Genomic DNA, 14,271 nt, shown 5'->3' with positions numbered 1-14,271 from the left:
CATGGCAGATTATATTTCACGAGCCATCTTACCCTCAGGCTTGTACTGGGCAATGATTGTGACTGTTTGCCCGGCATTCTTGAGGGCCAGAGCCGCCTGCTCATGAGTAGCATTTCTCAGATCCACCCCATTCACCTGTAAATCAGTTAGGAGAGTCATAATCATGAGGAGCTGGACCCACATCAGAAGGAAAAGCACAGCTGAAAATACTTAAGACAATCCTTACAACCATCAGTAATGTCTACATCTAATCCATATGTATTGTGAACACTGCCCTGAATCCTTGTCAGCTCTAAGAAGGTACCTGGAATCATTGTGGATGGAAGGTATGTGTCACCGAGGTTCCTGGCCTCGGAGAATTAGGAGCCAGTATTTTATGTGTCAGCAGCAGCTATTGCTAATTAACACTGTGAGATTTAGCATGGCTGTCATAGCTGATCCGGGTCGGCTCTTACTGGGAGTAGTCAGAGTGTAGTCAATGGCTGATCATCTCACACATAGTGAAGGACCTTGTACTGTTCTCCTGTTTTATTTTCCTAGAGATTTTTCTAGAGGTTTGCAATGGTTGATTGTTCCTGACATGGGGAAGGACCTTGTGCTATTCTCCAGCAGGTGTATAAAAGGTGGATTGTTCCAGACAAGGTGGAGGACATCATACTGTTCTCTTGCAAGTGTACAATGTTTATTTTTCTAGAAACAGTGGAAGACCTTGCACCGTTGCCTGTAAATGTTTGGTTGATTGTTCCTGGCAAGGCAAAGGATCTATTCCAGACTTAGTGGAGGATCTTGTACTGCTTCCTGTAGATATAAAATGCTGGTGACCTGGGGCTGTTCTACACTACGTATCTAGAATGGTTAATTGTTCCCAGCATGGTGGAGGACATGGTACTGTTCTTCAGCAGATGTAGAATAATTAATTGTTTCAGGCATGGTGGAAGACCTCATCTTGCTCCCCTGTAGATGTAAAATGGCTAGTTGTTCCTAGCAAGATTATTCTTATAAATTCATGGTGAATAATTGTTCACAGCAAGGTGGAAGACCTTACACTGTTCTGCAAATGTACAATGGTTGATTGTTATCGATATGGTGGAGGACCTTACACTGTTCTCCTGCAGATGTACAATGGTTGATTGTTATCGATATGGTGGAGGACCTTACACTGTTCTCCTGCAGATGTACAGTACAATTGTTGATTGTTATCGATATGGTGGAGGACCTTACACTGTTCTCCTGCAGATGTACAGTACAATGGTTGATTGTTATAGATATGGTGGAGGACCTTACACTGTTCTCCTGCAGATGTACAATGGTTAATTGTTATAGATATGGTGGAGGACCTTACACTGTTCTCCTGCAGATGTAGTAGTGCCTCTTTACATATGGTCCCCCTCCAGTAGTACCTCTTTACATATGGTCCCCCTCCAGTAGTACCCCTTTACATATGGTCCCCCTCCAGTAGTACCCCTTTACATATGGTCCTCCTCCAGTAGTGACCCTTTACATATGGTCCCCCTCCAGTAGTACCTCTTTACTTATGGTCCCCCTCCAGTAGTACCTCTTTACTCATGGTCCCCCTCCAGTAGTGCCTCTTTACATATGGTGCCCCTCAGTAGGGCCTCTTTACATATGGTGCCCCTCAGTAGGGCCTCTTTACATATGGTGCCCCTCAGTAGGGCCTCTTTACATATGGTGCCCCTCAGTAGTGCCTCTTTACATATGTGGCCCCTCAATAGTGCCTCTTTAGATATAGTACCCCATTAAATAATAAATCCAACCCCTCCTCCTTGGTGCCCCCCAGTAGTGCCTCTTTACATATGGTGCCCCCCACTAATAGTGCCTCTTTACATATGGTGCCCCCCACTAATAGTGCCTCTTTACATATGGTGCTCCCATTAAATAATACATCCAACCCCTCCTCCTTAGTGCCCCCCAGTAGTGTTCACAACTGGAAAGATAAAAAGAATACAATACTCCCCTCCGTCCGGCGGTCTGTGACTGAGGCTTCTTCCAGCCTGCTGCCCGGGCTCCCTGCGCTACAATACAAGCGGTCGTGGACGTCATTGCCACCTCTTGTGCCGGGTTGTGGAGTGATGACGTTGTCATCAAGGTCACAATGATGTCATTATGGCCGACCATCCTGTACTGCAGCACTGCCTCACAGGCCTCAGGCATAGCAGCATTAGTCTATGAGGCCAAACAACTGGGCACAGGAGCCAAAAGTTCCTGTCCCTCCCATTCAACACCAGCGCTCCTCACAGACCAGATGATCCTGGGCTGGTACTGGTCCATGGCCTGGTGGTCGGGGACCGCTGTGGTAGAAGACTTTCCTATTGTTTTCCCACAGATGTACAATGGTTAACAGTTCCTAGCATGCATATTAGAAGGGTTGATCTCAGAATGATGGAGGATGTACAATGGTTGCTCGTTCCAGATATGGTGGAGGATCTCACACAGTTCTCCTGCAGATGTGAAAAGTTGATTGTTCCAGACAAGGTGGAGGACCTTGTATTATTCTCCTGCAGATGGACAATGATGGATTTTTCCAGATACAGTGGAGGCCGTTATACTATTCTTCTGTACATGGAGCTCATGCGTTTCTCCTGCAGATGTTCATGGTGAAGGACCTCACACTATTCTTCTGCAGAAGTAGAAAGGTCCATTGTGGGTGTCCATTGTCTCCCTTGCTGTTCGCAATAGAGCCATTGGCGGCAGTGGTGCAGAGCGCCTCAGAAATACGAGGTTTTAAATACGGATAGATCCAAAATAAAGTAGCTATATATGCGGATGATACTAGGTTTGGGGGACACATTGACCTCCCTGTCTGCAACAATGGCTCTTATATGCCGATTTGGTCAAATGGCAGGACTAACTATCATTTGGCATAAATCGGCGCTGATGTTCTTGCATGGTCACGCCTTGTCCACGACTGCTTTAGCTAACCACATCCCCTGCATAGCAAACATTAAATATCTAGGGATTCAAATCTCGCCCAGGTGTCAGAGTTTGAAGAGCTTAACTTAACGCTTACGAAATTCCGGGTGACGGTTAGGGCTTGGTGTAAGCGGTTTCTATTGGTGGTAGGCAGAGTCTTTTAAAGATAGTCCTGATGCCACAACTTCTGCATGTCCTTCACAACACCCCGTCGGGATGCCTCTGGACAGATTCCACAGAATCAACTACATCTTCAGAGATCTAGTGTGACATAGAGGTCAGCCTAGAATAAAGCTGGAGACTGGCGTTGCCTAACCGGTGGACATGTTATTTAGTGGCTCCATGCCAACACTTTAAGGGTTGGTTGGAGTCCAACACAGTAGATATGACTGGTCAGATACGAAGGCAAAGACCTTATGTGGATTCTGGAGGTTCAGGGAGAAGGGTTTGATCTCCATGCTTTACCTAATGCTCCTAGACAAATTTCTGGAGTCTCACCCATTGACTATTATGCGTAAATTGGCGAGAGATCTAGGGGAGATATCGCAAGAGCAATGGGAAGATATTCTAGAGGCAGTGCCACTATCCTCGCTGAGTGAAAAGGAAAACTGTCCTAATTATTCCTCATACACAGGGTGTATAATATTCATATAGGCATCAGATCTGCCGGAACCAGCGGACTTATTACACGTTATGGCAGCGTCAAAGGTTGGATGCATATTGGAGATCATACAGCAGGTCTTCTCTGTACTAAAGTTTGTATATTAGGATACATCTCGGAAGTAGATGAGGCTGCTGGGGTGCCGATAGGGAAGCTACCGTATGTAGCCAAGAAGCTGAGGGCTTTACACTGGATCAACACCAGTCCCCAACAGTGGAGGGTTAACACTATGGTGATGTATGAAAAGGGGGTGCCCCCATACGTATGACAAGTTATGGCGTCTATGGATGACTAATAGTCACATTAATGTATAAATGGAAAATTAGAAAGGGATGGAACCAATGCCGGAGTGGGGGAGGGGTGGGTAAGGGAATTGTATATTCTTGTACATGCATCCAGGTATGTCCACTGAAAGTGGTTGTTGTACAATAGCCGAAGATGCTTGAAATATTTTTCTGTATATGGAAATATAACTATTAATAAAAAAAGATCTGATTAAAAAAAAAAAAAAAAAAGGCCCATTGTTCCCAGCATGGTAGAGGACTTGGTGCTAGTCTTCTGCAGATGTAGAATGGTGGATGTTCCAGAGATGGTGGAGAATACTGTACTGTCGTTCTTCACATGTCCAGTATAATGGTTAATTGTTCCAGACTTGGTGAAGAAACTTGCCCTGTTCTCCTGCAGATATACATTGGTTGATTCCGTTAGACATGGTGGAGAACCTCCAACTGTTCCACAGATATACCATGTTTTCAGACATCATGGAGAACCCTGTGCTGCAGGTATACACCATGTCTGATAAAAACTCTGATGGCTGTAGAAGATTGTATTAAGATTTCTATCATACTGTAGACATGCAGTGCGATAGAACTCTTAATACAAGCTTCTACGATCTACAGAAGTCTCATCAGACATTGTCTACAATGTTACAGAAACCTAAATACATGTCTTATATGTAGACTGTAAAAGATTGTAGAAAGATTTGTATCGCACTGTAGACCATGTCTGTGAGACTTCTGTAGACCATAGAGACTGTATTAAGATTTCTATCGCACTGTAGACCATGTCTGATGAGACTTCTGTAGACTGTAGAAGACTGAACTTGGGTTGCAGTGGTTCTGTAACTCTTTCTAGATCTCAAGCTTTCTTGGGTCTTCTTGGCCTGTACATGTTTATGTTGTAAGATTTCACACATTTTCCAGCCACTACCCCCCTTCCCCCCACCACACACACACACACACAATAAAAACATCATCTAAGGTTTACTGTACAATAATAGGAAAAAAATAAAACACTGACTGTAAAGCCGTTGAGTTACTCACAGACAAGATTTGATCCCCCTTTCGTAAAGCTCCGCTCAGGTCAGCCGGACCCCCCGCCAAGATAAATGAGATGAATATTCCTTCCCCATCTTCTCCTCCAACAATATTAAATCCAAGCCCCGTGGAGCCACGATGAATGACAATCCTGCGAGGTTCCCTGTGGTACAGCAATGGAAGTCCCATATAATCCACCATTCAGTTAACCAGACACATCATACATCTATCTCCTCCTCCTTCTATACTGTATGGTCTATCTGATCTCTGTCCATCTACAGCTCCACCATGTCTCGTTCTCCCATCATACATCCCATTGGTCACATCTATCTCCTCCTTCTATTATGTATGATGCATCTGATCCATCTACTGCTCCACCATCTTTTGGACGGATCTTATTCCTCTAAATCTACTGTTTGCAGTGGTGTACTAAGGGGGGCCATGGGGGTTAGTCTGCCCCGGGTGCCCCCTCTCATAGGGGTGCCAGAGCCTGGAAGCAATGAGCGCTTTCATCAATACAGACAGAAGCGCTCATTGCTGGAGCGCAGGGAGCCGAGTACTGTCCCTCATCGCTCAGCTCCACCGCGCCCCCCCCCCCCCTCTTCAGGCCGGCGGCGCACAGAATGGTGAAGCAGGAAGACTTCTCCCCGCTCCACCATTAAGCCTGCAGAGACAGATCGCACTGCCTGCCTGTGGGGGCGGAGCCTGCAGCCTGGAAATCTGCATAAGCTCCGCCCATACCGCGCTGCAGCACAATCTGTGTCTGCAGGGAAGAGAGGACTGTGAGCTTCAGGAACGGGACAAGGGGAGGAGTTACTGTGGTTTAATACAGAGGAGGCACAGAGGACTTTATTACTATGCAGGGGGCACAATGGGGATTATTACTATGCAGGGGGCACAATGGGGATTATTACTATGCAGGGGGCACAATTGGGATTATTACTATGCAGGGGGCACAATTGGGATTATTACTATGCAGGGGGCACAATGGGGATTATTACTATGAAGGGGGCACAATGGGGATTATTACTATAAAGGGGGCACAATGGGGATTATTACTATAAGGGGGCACAATGGGGATTATTACTATGAAGGGGGCACAATGGGGATTATTACTATGAAGGGGGCACAATGGGGATTATTACTGTGAAGGGGGCACAATGGGGATTATTACTATAAAGGGGGCACAATGGGGATTGTTACTATAAAGGGGGCACTGTGGGCATTATTACTATAAAGGAGGCACAATGGGGATTATTACTATAAAGGGGGCACAATGGGGATTATTACTATAAGGGGGGCACAATGGGGATGATTACTATAAAGGGGGCACAATGGGGATTATTACTATAAAGGGGGCACAATGGGGATTATTACTATGAAGGGGGCACAATGGGGATTATTACTATGAAGGGGGCACAATGGGGATTGTTACTATGAAGGGGGCACAATGGGGATTGTTACTATAAAGGGGGCACAATGGGGATTGTTACTATAAAGGGGGCACAATGGGGATTGTTACTATAAAGGGGGCACAATGGGGATTGTTACTATAAAGGGGGCACTGTGGGCATTATTACTATAAAGGGGCCACTGTGGGCATTATTACTATAAAGGGGGCATTGTGGGCATTATTACTATAAAGCGGGCACAATGGGAATTATTACTATAAAGGGGGCACAATGGGGATTATTACTATAAAGGGGGCACAATGGGGATTATTACTATAAAGGGGGCACAATGGGAATTATTACTATAAAGGGGGCACAATGGGGATTATTACTATAAAGGGGGCACAATGGGGATTATTACTATAAAGGGGGCACAATGGGGATTATTACTGTGAAGGGGGCACAATGGGGATTATTACTGTGAAGGGGGCACAAAGAGGGAATTACAACTGTGAAAGGGGCACAGAGAGGCCATAACTACTGTGAGAGGGCACACATCTGTACCAAACTACTGTGAAGGTTGTACAATGAGGGCAATGCTACTGTGAGGGGGTACAATTTTTTTTTTTTAAGTATTGGGGGTGCCAGAGAAAGGACCCGCCCGGGTGCCAAACACCCTAGGCACGCCACTGACTGTTTGCCCTCTCTCTGTTTCCTGCCCAGCCCCCTCTTTTACTTCACTCTTACCGTGGCACCTCTTCTTCTCCCATAAGTTCTTTGGGAATGGGGGAGTATCTGCGGGGTGAGGTTGGTGTCATTATTGGAGCATACTCGGGGCCAAGATAACTTGGGTGACACAGGTCACTGTCCAGCTGCTGAGAGTAGGCTGCAGAGATATACAAAGAGGACAGGAGTTGTAGCTGAGTATTAGGGTATGGCACAGGGAGAACATGTTAGAGGAGAAGAGAAGGTTCCTCACAGGTGGTGATGTCGGGTGGGGCATAGGAGTCATTCAGATAGACGTTGGTTGGTTTGGCGACTTTCAGGTAGACAATGTCTGATGTATTCTTTAATGCTGCAACCGCATCTTCATGCATCACATCCTCCAGACTGACGTGATTAACCTGAAGAAGAAGAAGACAGTAAGGGACAACCCTTCTACATGAGCTTGTCATAAGGAGGAGGCCTCCCTGCGACCAGGCCTTCTGACCACACAGAAGAACAAGAACCTTGTAGCTTCTCATCCAAAGAGACCAAAATCAGGAAAACATAGTGTAGACATATACAACAACGTCTGGAGCTCCTTCCCCAATTAACCCACATCACTTCACACCCCATACATACCCACCATACATCACATACACCCCGTATATCTCAGACATCACATACAACATCCCATACACTCCACACACCCCATATATCTCATACGCTTAACACATCCCATACACTTCACACATCCCATACCTGCCATACACTTTACACATTCCATACCCACCATACATCACATACACCCCGTATATCTCAGACATCACATACACTCCACACACCCAATACATACCATACACTTCACACATCCCATACCTGCCATACACACCATACACATCACACATTCCATACCCACCATACAACATCAAATGCAATCCAAACAGCCCATATCCACATACATATACAGCCACTGCCATACATCCCAAACACGCAATAAATCTGATACATCCCAGACATCATACAATATCCCATACACTCTGTACATCACTTACCCACATACATCCCATACACTTCATACACATTTATCTTAGCCCAAATCATCCACAGCCCCGTATTCTATAGAAATTGAGGAGTGCACCCCAAGTCATCCATGGCCCCCATATTCTATAGAAAGTGAGGAGTGTACCCCAAATCATCCATGGCCCCCATATTCTATAGAAAGTGGGGAGTGCACCCCAAGTCATTCATGGCCCCCATATTTTACAGAAAGCAGGGAGTGCACCCCAATATGAAAAGGTCCCAATATCTGTGGATTTTGAGCAACACCACAGCATGTTTGGAGCACCCCAATATATACCATTTAGATATTGGATGATGATCTGTGACCTCACCGCAAGAATCTTGTCTCCAATCTGCAGCCGCATGTCCTTGTGTGCAGCCCCACCCTCAATGATCTTGGTAACGTATATACTGTTATCACCGGGAATGTGCTGATTACCAACACCACCAGCAATGCTGAATCCAAGACCTGCGAGATTGAGAACAGAGGTTGATCAGGGGTGCCAGAAGGGGATTTAAAAAAAAAAAAAAGAAGATGACCGAGGTGTGATGAGAAGATAGAAGGATGACTAGAGGCGTGAGGAGAAAATAAAAGGATAACTGTAAGTTTCAGGAGAAGACAGAAGAAGCATAACCAGAGGTTTCAGGAGAAGATAGGAGAAGCATGAACAGAGGTTTCAGGAGAGACAGAATAAGGATGACAAAGTGTGAATAATAGATAAAAAAGGGATGACCAAGGGTGGGAGTAGGGAGAGACAGAAGAAGGATCTCCAAAAGGGCTGTGAGAAGAAGATTATAGGATGACCAGAGGTGTGAGGAGAAAATAGAAAAAGTATGATCGGGGTAGGACGAGACAGAGGAAGGATCTCCACTAGCAATGCAAGGAGAAGATATAAGGATGACCAGAGGTGTGAGGAGAAGACAGAAGGAAAACCAGAGGTGCGAGAAGAAGATAGAAGACAGATGACCGGGGTGGGGGAGGGGGTGAGATAGAAGTATCTCCACCAGGGGTGCAAGGAGAAGATAGAGGGATGATCCCAGGTTTCAGGAGAAGATAGAAGAAGGTTGACAAAGGTGTGAGGAGAAGATAGAAGGATGACCATAAATTTCAGGAGAAGACAGAAGGATGACCAGAAGAGTGAGGAGAATATAGACGGATGACCAGAAGTTTCAGGAGAAGATAGAAGGATTATCAGAGGTGTGAGGAGAAGACAGGTGACGGATGATCAGGGTAGGGGTGGGATGAGATAGAAGAAGGATCTCCACTAGCAATGTGAGAAGATAGAAGGATGGCCAGGAGTGTTTACAGAATATAGAAGAAAGAAGATCAGGGGTGTGAGAAAAACATAGAAGGATGACTAGAGCTGCAAGGAGAAGAAAGAAGGATGACCATAGCGGGGAGTGAGATAGAAGGCTCTCCACCAGGGGTGGAAGGAGAAGATATAGGGATAATAACAGGTTTCAGGAGAAGATAGAAGGATGACTAAGGTGTGAGCAGAATATAGAAGGATGACCAAAGGTGTGAGGAAAACATAGAAGGATAACCAGAAGTGTTAGAAGAAGACAGACGATGGATGACTGGGGTGGGGGTGGGTTGAGATAGAAGAAGGATCTCCAATAAGGGTGTAAAAAGAAGATAGAAGGATGACCAAGGTGTGAGGAGAAGATAGAAGGATGACTGGGTGAGTGAGATAGAAGAAGGATCTCCACCAGGGGTGCGAGGGGAAGATGGCAGGATGACCAGAGGTGCAAAGACAAGATAGAAGAGGATGGCTAGGTGGGACAAGACAGAAAATTATTCCTAGCAGGGGTGCAAGGAGAAGACAGAAGGATGACCAAAGGTGTGAGGCGAAAACAGATGAAGGATGACTGGTGGGGACAAGTTAGAAGACGGATTCACAACAGAGCTGCAAAGAGAAGACAGAAGGATGACTGATGTGAAAAGAGTACAGAAGAAAGATAACTGGGGGTGTGAGGAGAAAATAGAAAGTAAATGACCAGGGTGCAAGGAGAGGGTAGAAAAAATATAACCATGGGTGTGAAGACAACAGAAGAAGGGTCCCCACCAGCAGTGCAAGAAGAAGATAGAAAAAGGATAACCGGAGTGTGAGTAAATTACATAGGAGGACTACTATGTGTTTGAGCACAAGGTAGAAGAAGGATGAATGAGGGTGCGAGGACAAGACAGAAGAAGGTCGACCCAGCGTGTGAAGAAAAGATAGAAAAAGGATGACGCATGATCGGGAGTGTGAGAACAAGACAAAAGAAACATGACAGTGGGTGTGACACCAAGAAAGAAGAAGGGTCACTAAGGGAAAGGACTAAAGGAAGACTACAGATGTGAGAAAAAGTAGAAGGTTGACTGGGGGTTTGAGCACAAGGTAGAAGAAAGAGGATCAAGAACATGAGGACAAGATAGAAGAAGGATGAAAATCTGTATGAGGACACTATAGAAGAAGGAAGGCCAGAGGTGTCTGAACAAGATACAAGAATGGCCAGGGGCTTGAGGGCAAGGTAGAAGAAGTATGACTAAAGGTATGAGGTCATTATAGAAGGATGACCAAGGGTATGAGAACACAACAGAAGAAGGATGGATGGAGAGTGAAGACAAAATTCAAAAAAGGATGACCAAGGGCATGAGGACACGTCTAAAGAATGATGACCAAAGGCGTGAGAACATGACAGATGAAGGATGACCTAGGAATATTGCATGAACATTTTCCTAGAAATCAGGACACCTTTTAAGTAGAGGAGCAGCCTGTGAGGAGGACATAGGAACGTGGACAGAGGAGAAAGGAGTGTTAGTTATATTTTCTTGTTTACCTTTTGGACCTTTAATCAATTTGATTTCAATGATTTTCTCAGATGCCGGCTTCCTGCGCATCACGTAGAGACGGACAATTGACCCTGCATCCTTCAAAGCTTCCACCGCAGTGCTGTGTGTCACCTCACGCACATCCACCTCATTCACAAATAGGATACTGTCATTTACTCTGAGGGTGCCAAGGGGCATGAGTGAGGGAGATTATGAGCAGTGAGAATGGGTGGGAAGGATAGGAAATGAGGAAGTGGGGGGATATAGACGTTCAGAGAGTGGAGGAAGACAGAAGAGAGAGGTCGAGAAGAGACAGGTAATCAGTGTCATGATTCAGGCGGCTGCACAGAAAACAACTACAAGTTCATCATTTTATTATCCTGATCCAGAATATATTAAATATAGTACCCAGGGAGCTAGCCGGGTCTAGAACTGTATATGTTCCTAATGAAAATATGGAGAACATGGCTAGGCTGCAGGGATTTCTTTGTAGTGTCCAGTGCTGTTACAGGAAGATCTGGTTCTCAGCCCGACCCTCCGTCCGATGACCACACAAATAAGCCTAAAATTGGGTAGAGTATATACTGATGTTATTCAGTGATAGTCACCATTGAGTGACATCAGTACGGCCAGAAGCCATTTGGTCATTGTGCCCCTTGTTATCGAATCAAAGACAAGGGCAACATTCTCTTGGCCAACAGATTGGAAGATCCTTGGGTGGTCATAGGGTGGAGTCGATGGTGGGGGCTGGTGCACAGGAATATATAGGCTACGTGAGTCTGCAGGATTCAAGAACGTGGTGTGCTGCATTTTTGTATCCTTTGTTTCTAACGTATACGTCATTCGGAGGCATAAAACGTGATCTGAAGCCAGCCTTCTATATGTATATACAGTCTCTCTAGGTACGTGTACTAATGGCCAGGCACTGGGTGTGGTTAGAAGTCTAGATCCAGTAGACGGTATATTGGTGGAATCTGGATATATACATGGTATACTCATTATGGCCACATTGGCTTGGTCTCCAGGGAGGGCAGGAAAGGAGGCGGCTGTGTGTGATGGTGTCCTCTATGTAATGTATCTGTATCTTCTTGTGGTGTCCACTGCTTTGTCACCTATATGTTATCAGTAAAGTATCTTTATATCCAAGTATCTGGAGGGTTGAAGGTTACACCTGGGGGTATAAAGGACTGGATACCCAGAGTAAGTGGGTTATATAGGAAACAAAGGCAACAGGAAGGAATTAAAGGGACGGAAGACGGTGACAGATAGAAATCCCTTTCACAGGTACCCATCCTACAATGTCTGACTTCAATAATTGCCCAATGGGTCAGCTATGGAGACAACTCCATCTCATGCTGAGAGGTGTGCCGTTGCACAGGGCAGCACCATGGCAGATCTCAGCAACAAAGCTCTCTCCCCATGATTCCAGGAGATTTAGAAGTGTTGCAGATCTCTAAATCCTAGCATTCTTTCTCCAACAAGAACAATACCTAGGAATCTTCATGGAGGAATGTGAAGGGTTTGGTTCACTGGTGTTGTGGAGACTTTACAGTCAGAACCAGTGACTGCTATATAAACAAGCAGAAGGGGGCGAACAACAAAAAGCTTCAGGACTCTGAAAGCACCTACTGCCCGTCCAAAAACTACAGAGAAATCCCACCAGCAGAAGGCCTGCACATCAACTTTACCTGAGCCGTCCATCCTGAGCAGCTGCTCCACCTGGAATGATCTTGGTGATGAATATGCTGGGGTCATCTCCCACATGTGGGTTATCAGTTCCTCCTGCAATGCTGAACCCCAACCCTGAGTTACCCTAAAAAGGAGAACATGTTTTAGATGAGAGAAAGATAGGTGGGAACCCAAACAGGAACGTTAATGGGTAGTGAGCTCTTAAAGGAAATGCGTCACCAAAAATCTTGCCTCCCAGTTAAAACCAGATAGTGACACATCTCCTTTTTTCTAATCTGTTTTTATTTTCTGAGTACAGATTTTTTTATTCCATTTCCTGCACATGATTATGGGGGCGGCCACCTTGAACATGATTATCGGGGGCGGCCACCTTGAACATGATTATCGGGGGCGGCCACCTTGAACATGATTATGGGGGCGGCCACCTTGAACATGATTATCGGGGGCGGCCACCTTGAACATGATTATGGGGGGCGGCCACCTTGAACATGATTATGGGGGGCGGCCACCTTGAACATGATTATGGGGGCGGCCACCTTGAACATGATTATGGGGGCGGCCACCTTGAACATGATTATGGGGGGCGGCCACCTTGAACATGATTATGGGGGGCGGCCACCTTGAACATGATTATGGGGGGCGGCCACCTTGAACATGATTATGGGGGGCGGCCACCGTGAACATGATCATAGGGACGGCCATCTTTAACAGGTTTATGGGGGCGGCCATCTTGTACAGGATTATGGGGGCGGCCATCTTGTACAGGATTATGGGGGCGGCCATCTTGTACAGGATTATGGGGGCGGCCATCTTGCCTGAGCTGTTCTTAACATTATTTAGAAAGCATTAAGAAAATTGCTTTACGGCAGCCCCATGTTCCATAGACAACTGTCAGGAGTAGGGACGAGCAAACTTCTATTTTCAAGTTCGGCGTACAAGGTTTGGGTTCCGGATATCTAAGAATTCCGTTATGGATTCTGCTACCGCAAACCTTGTACTCCGAACTTGAAAACAGAAGTTCGCTCAACGCTAGTAAGGAGGGGCCTCATTAACTTCTATAGGAGAGGTTTCTGGGCATGCTCTGTGTACAAGGAAAGAATAGATAATCTATCGTGAGTGGTGGATCCTGTCTTATCTATGCACACAGGTATTATCAGAATGACAGATAAGCAGATAGCTGCAATAAAGTGATCTGCACAGATCAAGAAGTGGCGCTTATTATTAGGCTAAGCGGCCAGCGCGAAAACTGCAGGCGTTTATGGTTTTTTTTAACTATAGATATTAAGATGGAAAATTAAATATAACATCATTAAAAATTATTTAAAAGTATGTTAAACATAAAAGTGTAATTAAAGCAATAAGTCATTTTCTGACAACACATTCTCTTTAAACACGGACCGACGACGGGGGAACAGCGGAGCGACGACGGGGGAACAGCGGAGCGACGACGGGGGAACAGCGGAGCGACGACGGGGGAACAGCGGACCGACGACGGGGGAACAGCGGACCGACGACGGGGGAACAGCGGAGCGACGACGGGGGAACAGCGGAGCGACGACGGGGGAACAGCGGAGCGACGACGGGGAACAGCGGAGCGACGACGGGGGAACAGCGGACCGACGACGGGGGAACAGCGGACCGTCGACGGGGAAACAGCGGACCGACGACGGGAACAGCGGACCGACGACGGGGAAACAGCGGACC

General features: G+C 46.1%; 1 protein-coding gene across 1 annotated transcript in view; it reads right to left on the bottom strand.

Moving 5' to 3' along the window:
- DLG4 (discs large MAGUK scaffold protein 4) overlaps window positions 1-13,001 on the bottom strand; it is a 40,624-nt gene extending 27,623 nt beyond the window's left edge. Inside the window, exons 1-8 of the mRNA XM_044274190.1 lie at window positions 12,945-13,001; window positions 12,567-12,691; window positions 10,887-11,056; window positions 8,396-8,532; window positions 7,279-7,423; window positions 7,047-7,185; window positions 4,915-5,071; window positions 33-135 (exon numbers count right to left, since the gene is read on the bottom strand). Of these exons, the coding sequence (XP_044130125.1) occupies window positions 33-135; window positions 4,915-5,071; window positions 7,047-7,185; window positions 7,279-7,423; window positions 8,396-8,532; window positions 10,887-11,056; window positions 12,567-12,691; window positions 12,945-13,001 (1,033 nt within the window). The remainder of the gene's footprint in view (window positions 1-32; window positions 136-4,914; window positions 5,072-7,046; window positions 7,186-7,278; window positions 7,424-8,395; window positions 8,533-10,886; window positions 11,057-12,566; window positions 12,692-12,944) is intronic.
- Between the last annotated feature and the right edge of the window lie 1,270 nt (window positions 13,002-14,271).

Source organism: Bufo gargarizans, unplaced genomic scaffold, assembly GCF_014858855.1.
Source record: "Bufo gargarizans isolate SCDJY-AF-19 unplaced genomic scaffold, ASM1485885v1 original_scaffold_1567_pilon, whole genome shotgun sequence".
In the NCBI taxonomy this organism is placed as follows: domain Eukaryota; kingdom Metazoa; phylum Chordata; class Amphibia; order Anura; family Bufonidae; genus Bufo; species Bufo gargarizans.
This window is presented reverse-complemented; position numbering and strand designations above follow the sequence as displayed.